We start from the raw sequence: 16,321 nt of genomic DNA, 5'->3' as shown, positions 1-16,321 counted from the left end.
TCAGAAATGTAGAATTGAGAGTTGGATCTAAATTTTTTTATAGAACTAAAAAAACAAATTTGAATTTTTTCATAGAACTAAAGAAAAAAGGGAGAAAATTTGCACTAAAACGATACCATTTAATCTATGTTGACAAAACTTTTTCACATCAGTAGAAATATATTCCTTTTACGCTCCATTATGCGATTGTATTTACACTCTGAGTCAGCTTGAAAAAGTTGCTTAACTGGTGTAAAGAAATTAATCGAATGTGCATAAATAATTCCCTGCAACATTAAGGATGCGTTATGATTATTTTTCAAAAATTTAAATATATATCGAAAGTTGAAACATATAAAAAGTTCAAATGGAATATATGTATTTGGCATTTGATGTGCCAAAAAACACATTAAAACTTTTACATAACAATTTAATACATTATTATAAGTTACATCACATTCTCAAAATAAGTAAATAAATTACGTCACAAACTCATTAAAAGGGTGAGCACATGAACTTGGATACAACGTTTAAGTATCAGCCTTAGTCATCTTGGGTAGAGGTCATTTGTGCATAAAAAATATTTTCAAAATAATACAATTATAAATTTTAATTTCGATTTGAACCAATTATTAAATTTTAAGTGCTTTAATTATTAAATTAATTGTGATCAAACTATTCATATATACAATATCACTTTATTTATAATAATAAGTTGAACTAAATTTGTTGAGGATTATGTAATAATTATGGACATCGAATTTTTAAATTAATTTTTAAAAACTTGCAAGTAGTAGAATTTCAATAAAGTTAAATTCAAACTTCAAATTCACGCGAAAGATTTTTGAGAAATATACATGACGAATGTAAAATTTTTAAAAATAATAAAATAAAATTTAGAATTTTAGTATTTTAAGATTTTAGGTAAGGATTTTTAGGAGTTTATGAAATACCCCGAATTTTTATTTTCAAAACATTTTCCAATTTAATTTAACGAACCGACAGCCTGGAAATTGCTATTAATATTTTAGTGCGAATACTATGAGAAATCGAATCGAAAACCGATTGAAAAAGCCGAAACCGGTTGAAAATCGAAGATTTGGGCCGAATCGAACCGAATCGAACCGGTTCGACCCAAACCATCTAGAAACATCCTTTTCCCTTTATCTTCAACGCCTATCTCCTTCACTCTCACCATTTCTATGCCACCTCCAGCCCACCACCGCACCACCACACCTCCCTCTCTTCTTCTTTTTCTTCTTCTTTTTTCTTCTTCTTTCTTTCTTTCCTTTTTCTTTCTTTCTTTCCCTTTTCTTCTTCCCTGCAACTGGGTCTGCGTCACTGCCAGCGACTGCAGCAGCTCCAGCAAGCCTCTGACCACCGGATTGCGCCTCTGCCGCCGCTCCAGCGTGCCTCCGACCACCGACAGCCACTGCTCTCCGATCCGGCACACGTGGCAATTTCCGATCTAGCAGAAATTCAACAAAAAAAATTATATTGGGGTATAAATTAATTTAAATATATTTTAGTTAATGAATTTAATTTTATTAATGATAGTTACTTAAATTTAGTTAGTTTACTTTTAATAATTTTAGTTGACTTAGTTAATGTTAGTAAAATTAGTTAATTAAATTAATTTTATTATTTGAAGTTAATTAATTTAGTAATATTAGTTAATGAAATTAATTTTATTACTTGTAGTCAATTAGTTTAGTTAAGTTCATGTTAGTAACGCTAGTTAATTAAATTAATTTTATTATTTGTAGTTAATTAATTTGGTTAATTTAATTTGATAATTGTGAGTAGTTAACAGTGTTATAATTTTAGTGTTGATTTAATTAAGGTAGTTTAAATATAATGTTATTGTAATGTATAATTTGGATTGTGTGGTGATGTTGAGATTAAAGGAGGATGGGAAAATGTTGTTTGATTAATTGCCCGATGGATGGGCCGTATGGATTGAATAATTGTGAAATTGTTGATATTTTAGCAGGTAGATAGTCTAAATTTTAGGGGAGATGCTGCCGAAATTTCGGTAGAAAATAAATTAATTATAGAAATTAAATTACTTAATAGAGATTAAATTATTTATAGAAATTAAAAATATAGAATAAGATTATTAGAGTGATAAATAAATAAGGAAACCCAATATCTGTATCTATAAATATATATATATAGTTTAAATTAATAAATGAATTAAATGACTGCCAAAACTAGTAAACGAATATAAAATAGAATCTTCAAATTTAAAATTCTTACTTAGAATTCTATTGTTTATTATAGAGGTTTATAAAATTTCGAAATGCGAGGACGAAAGCTGGAAGCATGGAGTGATAAAGACAGTCCTTTTAAAGGACAATAAAGAAATGTGAGTAGTGTTAGATAATTCGCTTCATCCGCCTGCATGCATGCATTCACGGCTAAATGTTATCATGCATTATTCTATTGAAGTGCCATATTATGATGCACTATTTGTTGATAGTAAAAATTGTTTGATTACTTGTGCTATGAATATACTGTGCCTTGTTTGTGTGGAATTGGGATGAAGTGGACCACCATGGGTTTGTGAGGACGGTCTGTGATATGGATCCTGAATATGATATGATATTGACCGTCGGCCGGGAAAATGGGAGATCGGCGCCCCCGTGTGCACCTGATGATATGGATTGTATGGAAAACCACAGGATGGCTTCTTGTTGTTGCGCACCTGATAATCTAGATTTGATTGTAGCCCGCAGGGTGGCCTCCTGTTGTGAGCACTTGATGATCTAGATTGGATGGAGACCACCGGGTTGCCTCCTGTGGGTATGGAAAAGAAAAGAGAGAATAGAAAAACAATGAGAGGACTGGTCAGTGAGGATTAGACCAGTTGGCCGTATGGGGGATCGGCTCCCCGGTGCACATGTATGAGAGGGCGAGCCATGTGTGAGGACGGCTCGTTGGGGTTTCAGGTGGTGCCACTGACTAATTTCCACGTGATGTGATTATATGAAGGTGATGATACTTGTGATTGCTGCTGTATTGCCATTTGTGTGACAAACTGCATGATCATATAATTAAACGGTAACTAGATAAAAATATTTAGCTTCTGTGTGATTGTGTGGGGTGAGAGGGTTATCTAACCCTACTCATTGAGTTTGGCGCTCACCCCTGCCTACTATTTTTTTTTCAGGTAATAGAAAGAAATAAAAGCCTTGTGGAGTTGAGACACTTATTGTAGAAGACTTTTAATGATAGAAATAACGATGTAAATATAAAGGTAGAGTTCCGCAATTGTATTCCAGTTGGGTTGTAAATAAATAGTAAAAGTCCATATTAAATATATGAACTGCATTTTGAGTTAATGGGCCTGAATCTATAATTATGAATAGAAGGTGAGATTTAAATAAGTTAGGCTTACTACGGGCTTCGGGGGCCTTAAGCCCACCCAGGTCCTAGGGCCGGTCCGGTCCATGGAAATGGGTCGTGACAAAGGTGGTATCAGAGCCCGGGATTGAATTGCGGAACATAGGAAATTAAATAGAGAACTCCTATGTTGGGATCGGCCGTAACCAACAAAGGAGCTGTAGTCGGGATTGAATTCCATTTTAGTGCCGGTGGACGCATCGTGCACGAGGATGGAAGGAAATCTGTATGAAACTTAGGACGAGAATTAAAAGTACAGAAATAATAGGGAATTATAAAAAGAGTCCGGGTAACTGACGTTTCTAAAATAAATACTTCGAGTTTTGCTAAATCCCCTCCATCTATTTTGAAGCAGAGGATCAGTTGGAAATTGGTGTAATGGTCTGATCACCCAGTACACCATGATTCGACAGGAGACACTGCTTCGAAAATTATTTGAAATTATTTAGAAAAGAAGTCGGAGTTTTAAAGATAATAAGAAAGTAAATTTATTTGAACTACGATTTGAGAAACATGTTTTATTATTTGCTTACTGGAAATGTTTTGAAGTTGCAATTAATTGTTTGGTTTTCTTATTTTGTCGGCATGTCAAAAATTTATCTGATTTTAGAATTTTAATTATTTACAATGATTGCATGTTTGATTAAATTTTTATCATATTGTCTATCCCGAGGACTAAATTAGGCCTATAGAAATTAATACTGATAAGTTAATAATAAATAGTATAGAATATGAATCTGACTGAAAATGTCAATTAAGATATAGATTAAATTCTAGAAATGTTACTGTTAGGGATTAAAAAGTGAAAATGGTAATTTAAATTAAATCAAGGGTTAGAAAAGGAGGATCTAAGACAAATAATCATAATAGACAAGAAATCCTCAATTATTCAAGGTGAAACTTAAGAATATAAAAGAAAATGTTAAATGAATTATGTGCTTGAATGTGAAGAACATAATGTTAACTGAATAGGTTAAATTAATTATAGCAATATAAAATAATGTAAACATGATAAAGAAGCAGGTAAAACTTCCTCTGAACAATTAGTATGAAGGGTAAAATTTTGGGTGTTTTAATATAGAATTAAAGTCGTTAGTGAATAATTGGGCAAAAGTTGTGAAGTTAAAATTTGATTAATATGGAAAAGATTGACTAATAGTTAATAGAAATAATTACAAGCCATGAAATAATTATGAATCTATTATAATAAAATGAGCAATTAGATTGAATCGATAATAGACTTATGGAACTAATGTGTAACTAAGGGATAGTTGGTATAATCTAAAAAAATTAGTAAGGTGAAAGTTTAGTTTGTAATAAATTTATTAGACATTATATAATTAAGATCCTAGCACATGTAGGATACTTAAAGGGCTAGACTAAGTTCATAAATCTATTATAATAAAATGAATGTAGAAGATGGTGAATAACTTTAAATCACAAATGGGGAATGAATGGGGAAAGGAACGTGGATGCTGTAGGAAAGCTTAATAAATTAAGGAAATTAGATCGAGGTGCTAAATAAAATAAAATAAAAGTTAATAAATTTGGAAGAGAATAAAGGTCAAAGATAACTCATAATAATGAAATAGAGATTGAAAAATTAGAATAAAGAAATCTGAGAAGCAATGACCTTAGGATGGAATTAAATTTTGTGTAAAATAATGGTTTTACGCCTTAGATTCATGTACCCATCCTTAAAACTCTTTTACGGATAAGACTTAAATGAGGTTGGGTACACTAAGGAGATATGAAGGATAAAAGAAAGATTAAAATGAATCAAAAGGCTAAAGAATTTGGATAAGACTAGGGGATGTTAAATCGTAGAAAAGCCGATGATGATAATATGGTCAATTAATTTATCTACTGTGGAATACTAGAATAAATAATTAGAAACAAATTGGGAAAGAAGAAAAATTCAGATGTAAGAAATACACATATAAAAAAAAAAAAAAAATATATAATGATGATGATAAAATAAATAACTAAATAAATAAAGATAAAATAATAATATAAATATAAATCACTACTGAAAATAACTTTTGGGAAAATTTAAGGTGTGGACCAATCTACTTGAGAGGCTAGTAATAGTGAAAGGAATAGTAATGATGGAGATTAGAATATTCTTGGTTTAAAAGGATCATTTAGGGATGAAATATGTAACATTAGACTGGAACTAGATGATTTCAGGATTGTCCTCGTGGAGATAGACAATTCATTTTTGTTAAATACCAAAAGGTTGTAGAAAATACAATGAGTATTGATTTTCAAACTTCATGAAAATATTTTTATACCACGATTGAGATTGGTTTAAAATAAAAGTAAATGCAAATTTCTATTAAAAGAATTTCAAGGTTTTGTGTGAGTGACATGCCGATGTTTTTAAAAGTGGAAAAGGAAAATTATTTTAAAAGTTTTTAAATAGTCAGTTACCCATAGGATGGTCCACCTAGGCTGTAGTTGTTAACTCATTCGTCGAATTTTTGAATAAACGATTAATCTACCAATTTATATCAGTGAATATTAGTAAATAAAGACTTAAATTGCTCAAAAATCCTTAGTAGACACATTTGATGAAAGGTTTGATATGAGATAACTAGTGTTGTAGACCATTATTATAAATGAACCCACTGAAATAAATTCTTTCTTAAGAAAAAGAGATATGACATCAATAAAAGAAATGAATTTATTAAGGTAGAAATTAACTTGGTATAAGAGATACAAATTAGTGAAACTTTGAAAGAGGTATATTAAGAATTGAAATTTTAATACTATGCCTTTTAGACTACAAGGAATTGTGACAAATCAGAACTAGAGGAAAATTACTATTTAAATCTGAACCTTCGGATAGTTTACTTGATCAAAAGAGAATTATTTAAATTTTAAGAAATCCTTTGGAGTTAATAATAAGGTAAGACTTAACTTGTGACTTGAATTGAAAAATTGGAACTAATGAATTCCTTGTATCTGGTATGACTAATTGGTATTGTGATTATGTATAACTGATGAAAGGAAAATTTCATGAAGAAATTTCCAAGGAAAACTGAACCTATGTGGCTATGGTGATGATTGTTTTGCATTGAATAATATAAATATAATTAGATTCGATTGTGGGATTGGAATATAATTGTGATTTGAGGGGGCTACTGGATTAAGATATGATCTTTGGTTGGAATTGGTTTTAATGATGTCATAATGTGTAATCGCATGAATTTGATAAAGAGAAGAATAAATCTAATGAAAAGAAACTAGTGAAATGAACCGTGAGGTGATTGATAAGAATTTTGACATGTCAGCGGAAGGAGGAAAGACCTGAACTAAGTCAAATCTAGACAATCACATCATGTGGCCTTGTGCTAACCTGAGAAACTAGAGTTGATAAGGTTAAAGGAATAAATTAAAGGAAGTTATAGATACCTTGCTAGACTTAAATAAGAGAGATTAACGAACTAAAGACAGGTGAGATAGATAAGTTGATATTATATTTTAAAACTTTGATGAAAAGCGAAATAATTTGTTTATGTATTATAGATACTAATTAGAGATTTGTTATTAATTCATAATTAAGGCATGAACTGAAGTCTCATATAGAAATGAATAAATTATTTAGTTGACATAGAATTTGACGCCTATTTATTTGATGTACCATTTGGATGGTAAGGTAACATAAAGTTGGAACATAAGAAATTTCATTTAAGACTTTTATATATTGATAGGTATTAGGTAAAATGTAAATAGTTGGGGTAAGTAATAAATGTTAGGATGAAATATTGTTAATGAGATAAATTACTATTAATGATTAATAGTAGATGGAATAATTAAAAAGTATGCTTCAATATTCTTGGGAAGAATTAGTAAGCAACATACGTGAAATAGAGGATTGAAAAGCAAAAGATGTAGTATAGAAGGCAACTTTTAATGATACATGTTAAGATAATTTAAGGAATAAGTGGTAGATGTAAGTAAGGCGATTAAATAGAAAATGTGGGAATCCATATAGAGTAAGAAAACTAATAGTGCAGGGATGTCCTTAGTAAATGAGCTATTTAAATAATTGCGCTAGTGTACCATAAAAATATTATAAGAATACAACTTGTATAAAAAGAACCGATAGAGTGAGTTCGAATAACCCTGCGATATTATAGACAACGAAAATTACAAGAGAATTTTTTTGAAAATTTTGGATTAAAATAACAGTTTTGCAACCTTGATTAGTAAACGATTTAGTCGTAACATATATAAATTAAATGAATCAATTCTTATTATACATAAATTGAATTTTACATTGTTTTGCTTTTGTAAATATTATTACTATTACGCATTTATTGCACAACTCAGTTAATTAAAAGATATTGAATTAAAGACCGATTTTCTAAAGATTTCAGTAACTGTTCGATGATAGTATTGGAGATTTCGGAAATAAAGTTTCTTATAAGCTTCAACTAGGTGGTACTATATAAATTGAATGAAATTTTATTCTAAATATAATAATTGGCGGTAGAAGTACAATCAGAATACCCCACTCGCTGCCTTTCTTCGATCTGTATTTTCGCTTTTGAGCTGTCTCCTTGGTATTGGAAGCCATTTCTTGTAACTTTAAACTTTCCCGTGCGTCCTTTCATATTCTTTCCCACTAGATTCAATTCGAGGACGAATTGTCTTAAGGGGGGGAGATTGAAATACCCCGAATTTTTATTTTCAAAACATTTTCCAATTTAATTTAACGAACCGACAGCCTGGAAATTGCTATTAATATTTTAGTGCGAATACTATGAGAAATCGAATCGAAAACCGATTGAAAAAGCCGAAACCGGTTGAAAATCGAAGATTTGGGCCGAATCGAACCGAATCGAACCGGTTCGACCCAAACCATCTAGAAACATCCTTTTCCCTTTATCTTCAACGCCTATCTCCTTCACTCTCACCATTTCTATGCCACCTCCAGCCCACCACCGCACCACCACACCTCCCTCTCTTCTTCTTTTTCTTCTTCTTTTTTCTTCTTCTTTCTTTCTTTCCTTTTTCTTTCTTTCTTTCCCTTTTCTTCTTCCCTGCAACTGGGTCTGCGTCACTGCCAGCGACTGCAGCAGCTCCAGCAAGCCTCTGACCACCGGATTGCGCCTCTGCCGCCGCTCCAGCGTGCCTCCGACCACCGACAGCCACTGCTCTCCGATCCGGCACACGTGGCAATTTCCGATCTAGCAGAAATTCAACAAAAAAAATTATATTGGGGTATAAATTAATTTAAATATATTTTAGTTAATGAATTTAATTTTATTAATGATAGTTACTTAAATTTAGTTAGTTTACTTTTAATAATTTTAGTTGACTTAGTTAATGTTAGTAAAATTAGTTAATTAAATTAATTTTATTATTTGAAGTTAATTAATTTAGTAATATTAGTTAATGAAATTAATTTTATTACTTGTAGTCAATTAGTTTAGTTAAGTTCATGTTAGTAACGCTAGTTAATTAAATTAATTTTATTATTTGTAGTTAATTAATTTGGTTAATTTAATTTGATAATTGTGAGTAGTTAACAGTGTTATAATTTTAGTGTTGATTTAATTAAGGTAGTTTAAATATAATGTTATTGTAATGTATAATTTGGATTGTGTGGTGATGTTGAGATTAAAGGAGGATGGGAAAATGTTGTTTGATTAATTGCCCGATGGATGGGCCGTATGGATTGAATAATTGTGAAATTGTTGATATTTTAGCAGGTAGATAGTCTAAATTTTAGGGGAGATGCTGCCGAAATTTCGGTAGAAAATAAATTAATTATAGAAATTAAATTACTTAATAGAGATTAAATTATTTATAGAAATTAAAAATATAGAATAAGATTATTAGAGTGATAAATAAATAAGGAAACCCAATATCTGTATCTATAAATATATATATATAGTTTAAATTAATAAATGAATTAAATGACTGCCAAAACTAGTAAACGAATATAAAATAGAATCTTCAAATTTAAAATTCTTACTTAGAATTCTATTGTTTATTATAGAGGTTTATAAAATTTCGAAATGCGAGGACGAAAGCTGGAAGCATGGAGTGATAAAGACAGTCCTTTTAAAGGACAATAAAGAAATGTGAGTAGTGTTAGATAATTCGCTTCATCCGCCTGCATGCATGCATTCACGGCTAAATGTTATCATGCATTATTCTATTGAAGTGCCATATTATGATGCACTATTTGTTGATAGTAAAAATTGTTTGATTACTTGTGCTATGAATATACTGTGCCTTGTTTGTGTGGAATTGGGATGAAGTGGACCACCATGGGTTTGTGAGGACGGTCTGTGATATGGATCCTGAATATGATATGATATTGACCGTCGGCCGGGAAAATGGGAGATCGGCGCCCCCGTGTGCACCTGATGATATGGATTGTATGGAAAACCACAGGATGGCTTCTTGTTGTTGCGCACCTGATAATCTAGATTTGATTGTAGCCCGCAGGGTGGCCTCCTGTTGTGAGCACTTGATGATCTAGATTGGATGGAGACCACCGGGTTGCCTCCTGTGGGTATGGAAAAGAAAAGAGAGAATAGAAAAACAATGAGAGGACTGGTCAGTGAGGATTAGACCAGTTGGCCGTATGGGGGATCGGCTCCCCGGTGCACATGTATGAGAGGGCGAGCCATGTGTGAGGACGGCTCGTTGGGGTTTCAGGTGGTGCCACTGACTAATTTCCACGTGATGTGATTATATGAAGGTGATGATACTTGTGATTGCTGCTGTATTGCCATTTGTGTGACAAACTGCATGATCATATAATTAAACGGTAACTAGATAAAAATATTTAGCTTCTGTGTGATTGTGTGGGGTGAGAGGGTTATCTAACCCTACTCATTGAGTTTGGCGCTCACCCCTGCCTACTATTTTTTTTTCAGGTAATAGAAAGAAATAAAAGCCTTGTGGAGTTGAGACACTTATTGTAGAAGACTTTTAATGATAGAAATAACGATGTAAATATAAAGGTAGAGTTCCGCAATTGTATTCCAGTTGGGTTGTAAATAAATAGTAAAAGTCCATATTAAATATATGAACTGCATTTTGAGTTAATGGGCCTGAATCTATAATTATGAATAGAAGGTGAGATTTAAATAAGTTAGGCTTACTACGGGCTTCGGGGGCCTTAAGCCCACCCAGGTCCTAGGGCCGGTCCGGTCCATGGAAATGGGTCGTGACAGTTTAAGATTTAAAATTTAAAATTATAATATACTATTTTAGAATTTAAGATTTATGATTTAAAATTTAGTAGTATAATTTTATTATATAGACGTATTCTTTTTGTCAAAACCCCACAACAAATTTCTCCAAAAAAACCCACAACAAGTGGACCGCAGGTATTTATTAAATTTTGTCATGTTTCAATAAGTTTTCCTGATATGACGTCGTACAGGAGAAAATCAATTTGGGCTATTTGACTTTTCTGTGGATAAGTAGATTTTTTTTACTTTTCTGTGTTTAAGCAAATCTTATCCTTTGGAGCAACTTGCTTAAATTCCTAACGCACATGATACGGCATTTCCTTTTCTGGAAGTAAAAAAAAAAAAACAAAAGAGAAAAAAAAGTAAAAAAAACTCAATTTTTAAGTTTCATTAAAATATAAGGACTAATTAGTAATTTACCTTTAAAAAAAAGTATAAGAGACTATAAATCTTCATTTATAAATTTCAAATAGAAAGTGATTATAGGATAAATTACTTTTTCATCTTTTTTTCTTTTTCCTTTTTTAATAATCTTTTCTTCTTTTTAGCTTAGTCAGTCAGTTAGTTTCAATTGAGGATTGAATTTTAAATGAGAGCCAAATTTTTCTTTTTTAATCTTGAAATACCAAATTGAATTTTGAATTTGGTTTTGATGATTTATTTATTCTCTTTCGATGAAGATCTGAAAGAAATTTTTTTTTTTTTTTTTTTTTGTTCTCCTCCTTAGAAGTACAAGTACTGTTAATATAAACATAAATTCAGCCGCCAAGCCAAAGGGCAAACACAGATGAATCCTTTCATTTTAGTAAAGCTCTAAATTAGAGAGCCTAGGTTTAGGTATAAGAATTAAAGGATTCATTTTTTTTATTACAATCCCAAATTTTTCTGACAACTCCAACTGTGTCTCACATGTCAATTTCCATTCAAATGAATGCAGTAGGGAAGCCAAAACGTACATCAACATCCTCTCTGCTAAGGGAATTCCGGCACAAACCCTCCTTCCAGATCCAAACGGTAGGTACTGAAAATTGTTCCCTGAGTAATCGAATTTGATATGTTCATCACTATTTAAGAACCTCTCAGGCCTAAACTCTGAGGGATTGTCCCAAAGAAGGGGATCCCTATGGATAGAATGAACATTTAGGAAAACTGTAGTGCCCTTAGGAATGGTATAGCCACCAAGTATGCAAGATTGGCTAGAAAAATGAGGTGCTAACAGAGGAAGTGCTGGGTGCAAACGAAATGTTTCTTTTAGGACAGCATCTAAATATTGCAACTTCGGCAAATGGAACTCTTCTACAACGTTGTTAATTCCCACAACTTCATCTAATTCTTGGTAAACTTTCTTCATTACGTCTTGATGGAGCATTAGTTCTGTCATTGCCCATTCTAGCATGGTTGCCGTTGTGTCTGTTCCACCCACCACAATGTCCTGTTAAGAACACAGATGAAGTTAAAATAAAGAACTTAAAAAGGAAAATAAAGAAAGACAATAATTATGTAAGAATCGTACTATTAGCAAGGCTTTGAGTTGTTTGCTGGTGATTGATGTTTCAGCATCTCCATTCCTGTTAAAATCCAAAAGAATCTGCAAGAAGTCTCGCTTTTTCTCACTCTTTTCATCCTTGGCACTCATATTCAAACGTTGCTCTATTACAGGATTAAGAATTTTCTCAAGAAATAAGAATACCTTTCTTGTTTGCTTCTCTAAACCTTGCAAATCAAACCTAGCAAGCAGAGGAAAAAAGTCTGAAACATTAGGTTTTCCCTGCAGCACCATAATCTCTTCTGCTAATCTACTAAACTCTGGAACAAAACTACCCAATTTCTCTCCTTCAAGCGTTCCACCACACAACATTCTGATAATAGCATTTGCAGCTATTTCAAATACAAACTCGCCAAAGTTTATTGAGTTATTATCAGCTCTACTAAACACATATGTTATGGCTTTCTTTACTTCTCTCTCCCTCAATGGACAGCAAGCATCAAGATTTGAATTACTTAACATTTCTCGAACAAACACCTTCCGGATCTTCTTCCATTCAGGACCGTAGGATGACCATAGGATATCATTCCCACCATAAGTGATAACTTTAGCAGCCACTGGTGGATCTCTGTTAGCAAATATTGTATCTTTATCGCGAACAACTTCTTTGGCTAGCGATGGTGAGCTGATAACTATGCATAATTTGTTTCCAAGCCAGAGCTTACAAATAGGACCATACACTTCATTCAATTCTGTGAATTTCTTGTGCAGGAAAGTGCCTAAAAATGGAAGATATCCCACTACCGGCAAGCCCCAAGGGCCCGGAGGCAATGGAGGTGTTGCTTTCTTTTGTTTCCTGAGAAATAACAAGCAGAATAATGTAATTGTAGCGACTGATATGGTAAGAACTGCGGCGGAAACTTTCTGCTCCTCGTTGTTGAAAACAGACCAGCACCATGACCAAAAACTAGACACCGTTTTCAACATTTTTGTGGAAATATTGAAATGGGATTTTCATCAACTTGAGGACTTTCCTTTTGTATATAAAAATTCAATTAGCACCAGGATGGAAAAATATTATAAAATTAAAATCATGGAGAACCAATCAGTTCTTGTCACCTATAATATGAATGTTAATTACAAGTTGTGGGCTATCACATGACAATGAATGTTGATTATATGTATTTTTTTTACAACTTCATTATTATTGTTAATGCGGACTTACCTACTATCCATACACAAAATCAATTTATAAAGATTTTTTAGATATTATTATTTTCATCTATTTTTACCAGATGAATATTTAAAAATATCATTATTACAATCAAAAATTTATTTTTAATTAGTTTGATATACGAAATGAGTCTATATACCAAGTATAGTTAAACACTTGCAATTGTCAATTATTGAATTCTATAATTTAAGTCTATTTAATTAAGCTCTTTCTTTTCTTTTCTTTTTTAAATTTTCTCTCTGATGCTAATATTTATAATATCCTCTGCACACTCAACGTTATGAATTGTCATATTCTACAATGTTGGAGAAACGCTCCGATGTCTAAAAAGTTAGGCACCCTATCATTTTCTTAATAGGCGACCATTATGTGGGAACTGTGAAGTTTGGCTATTCCTAATAGATCCATTTCATTTTTTTAAAAATTAAATATGCAAAACTTATTTTTTATGGATAAAAAACTTATGGACAGAAATAAAGCAATAATCAATAGCCTTTTATTTTAACTTATCAAATGATCGAAAACTCTTTTAATCAAAACACTTTTATACAGACTCTCACCCTTAAACAGTCAGAGATGGGACAGATGATGTGTCGTCAGCAATAACATCACTTGTCTTAAGTAGCTATGTAGTGTCGTCATTTTTTAATTGCAATATATAAATAAAATTATAGTGTTTTTAAATAATTTTATCTAGTGCAACTTAATTTTTGCTTTCAATTTAATTTAATTTAAAAAATTACACTTAATGAAAAGTGACGGGCATTTCTTCCTTTTATACATAGTAGATAGATAAGAAATTTCTATTGCAAGTGGCAGACAATTACTCACACATGAACATAAACATAAACAGAAAGGGAATATAGATAAATCTTTCTCTCTAGTACAGGTCTACATTAGAGAGCCTAGGTTTAGGTACAAGAATTAAGGGCTTCATTTTCTTGACGACTATACCAAATTTGTCTGATAATTCCAGTTCAGTACCTTGTGGTAATTTCCATTCAAATGAATGCAAGAATGAAGCCAAAACGTACATAACCATCCGTTCTGCTAATGGAATTCCTGCACAAACTCTCCTTCCTGATCCAAGTGGTAAGTACTGAAAATTGTTGCCAGAATAATCAAATTTGCTAGATTCACTAATTAAGAACCTCTCAGGTATAAATTCCAAGGGATTGTCCCAAAAAAGGGGATCCCTATGGATAGCATAAACATTGACAAAAACAGCAGTACCCTTGGGTATGGTATAGCCACCTAATGTAGTTGATTGACTTGAAACATGAGGCAGTAACAGAGGAAGTGCAGGGTGCAAACGTAATGTCTCCTTGAGGACAGCATCTAAATATTTCAACTTGTGCAAATGGGAATCTTCTACAGTGTTGTTAATTCCAACGACTTCATCTAATTCTTGATAGACTTTCTTCATTACTTCTTGATGTAGCATTATCTCTGCCATTGCCCATTCTAGCATGGTCGATGATGTGTCAGTGCCACCCACCATAATGTCCTATCAAGAACAGAATTTATGAAGCACCAAAATTGTAGTAAGAAAATGTCTAACTCGTAACATATATTGTTTTAACAGGAAAAGAAAAAGAAATGAAAAAACCAAAAATTAATAAATTAAGAATAATCATACTAATAGCACAGCTTTGAGTTGATCGGTAGTGATAGATGTTTCAGAATCTCCATTCTTGTTAAAATCCAAAAGAATCTGCAAGAAGTCTTTCTTCCTCATCTTGCTCTTATCTTCTTCAACACCATCGATATACAAACGTTGCTCTATCTAACCACACAGTTGAAAAGGAAGAAGAAAATTTTTTTAGGTGAGGTGATAACCTTTGCAGCCATCGGCGGATCTCTATTGGCAAAAATCTTATCTTTGTCCCGAAACACTTCTTTGGCTAGTGATGGCGAGCTTATAACTACGTGTAATTTATTCCCAAGCCAGAGTTTGTAGATAGGGCCGTACACTTGAGCTAATTCTGTGAACTTTTTGTGGAGGAAAGTGCCCAGAAATGGAAGGTATCCAATTACTGGCAAGCCCCGGGGGCCTGGAGGCAATGGAGGGATCTTTGATTTCTTGAGATTCCGCGATAACTAGAGGAGTGTAATTATTGTAGCTGATATGGAAATTAGAGCTGCTTCGGAAATTTTATGCCTCTGAATGGTTGGAACCCAGTACCATCCCCATAAACTATCAGCCATTTTCAATATTTTTGCGAGTGACACTGAAAATATTGGAAATGGGATCTAAATTTCCTTGATAACTAATGAGTGGGCTTCTTCTCTTCCCTCGTTTCCTGTTGTGCGGTGCCCACTCAGTGGGACCCACACAGTTGAAAAGGAAGAAGAAAATTTTTTTAGGTGAGGTGATTTATTTTTCGGTGAAAGCGTGATTAACACCTCCACCTCTTCTATTTGTAGATTGCTCAGTTCATCTCACTACACTAATAAGAGAGAAAAATAAAAAATTTTTAATTTTAGAACGAGTTCTAAAATTAAGGTAGAGAAAAATAATAAAGATAATTTGAAGTGTTTTTTTAGAAAATACTTTTTGAGTGCCATTATTTTTTTATTACTTTCTTTGTAAATTTATTATTTTTAATAAAAAAAATATTTAGAATTGATCCCATAAATGTAATCTTAAATAATTAAAAAATAAACCATATAAATTTTTGTGTTATATTTTTATTGTTCGTTTCGTAATTATTCCTGTAACTTTTATTATCGGTACCTAACATTTCCTTGATAACTAATGAGTTGTATTGCGTTGTTAAATTCCGACCACACATGACAGACATGATATTTTCTTTTTCATTTTTATCAACAAAACACGAAGAGGGCTTATTTTATCGTACACGTGTCTACAAACAAAATTTATTTTTCCTTATTTCTCATGATTAGAGGCTCAGTTTTGGTAGAATCTCTTCGATCTAGATTTGGCATGAAGCATCTTCTCTCTCTCACGTGAGTGATTTCAAAATAAAATTT

The 16,321-nt window shown here is 32.2% G+C and overlaps 2 protein-coding genes and 1 long non-coding RNA gene across 6 annotated transcripts; 1 reads left to right on the top strand and 2 right to left on the bottom strand.

Annotated features, from left to right (window-relative positions):
- The first annotated feature begins 981 nt into the window (after window positions 1-981).
- Window positions 982-13,254, top strand: LOC149497198 (uncharacterized). 4 transcript variants are annotated; one of them, XR_016320496.1, is made up of 7 exons: window positions 982-1,481; window positions 2,263-2,347; window positions 3,152-8,616; window positions 9,398-9,482; window positions 10,287-10,373; window positions 11,545-12,773; window positions 12,865-13,254. It is a non-coding gene; the product is annotated as an uncharacterized LOC149497198 (long non-coding RNA). The 4 variants fall into 4 exon arrangements; XR_016320495.1 differs by having other exon boundaries at window positions 986-1,481; window positions 11,545-11,621; XR_016320497.1 differs by lacking the exon at window positions 11,545-12,773 and having other exon boundaries at window positions 986-1,481.
- Window positions 11,289-13,080, bottom strand: LOC105645964 (labd-13Z-ene-9,15,16-triol synthase, chloroplastic). The gene is made up of 2 exons (XM_012231718.4): window positions 12,121-13,080; window positions 11,289-12,039 (listed from the first exon to the last, which is right to left on the bottom strand). The coding sequence occupies exons 1-2, from the start codon at window positions 13,078-13,080 to the stop codon at window positions 11,410-11,412; spliced, it is 1,590 nt and encodes a 529-aa protein (XP_012087108.1). The 3' UTR covers window positions 11,289-11,409.
- Window positions 13,255-14,072: 818 nt separating the features above from the next.
- On the bottom strand, window positions 14,073-15,583 carry LOC105646085 (cytochrome P450 71AU50). Its single transcript, XM_020683896.3, has 2 exons — window positions 14,967-15,583; window positions 14,073-14,834 (listed from the first exon to the last, which is right to left on the bottom strand). Exons 1-2 carry the CDS (start codon window positions 15,063-15,065, stop codon window positions 14,208-14,210), a joined length of 726 nt encoding a protein of 241 aa, XP_020539555.1. The 5' UTR covers window positions 15,066-15,583; the 3' UTR covers window positions 14,073-14,207.
- Window positions 15,584-16,321: the final 738 nt, after the last annotated feature.

The sequence above is a fragment of the Jatropha curcas genome, chromosome 4 (assembly GCF_041381405.1).
Source record: "Jatropha curcas cultivar XTBG-Jc1 chromosome 4, XTBG_Jcur_1.0, whole genome shotgun sequence".
In the NCBI taxonomy this organism is placed as follows: domain Eukaryota; kingdom Viridiplantae; phylum Streptophyta; class Magnoliopsida; order Malpighiales; family Euphorbiaceae; genus Jatropha; species Jatropha curcas.
The sequence above is the reverse complement of the archived record's forward strand: the minus strand, read 5'-3'. Positions and strand labels throughout refer to the sequence as shown.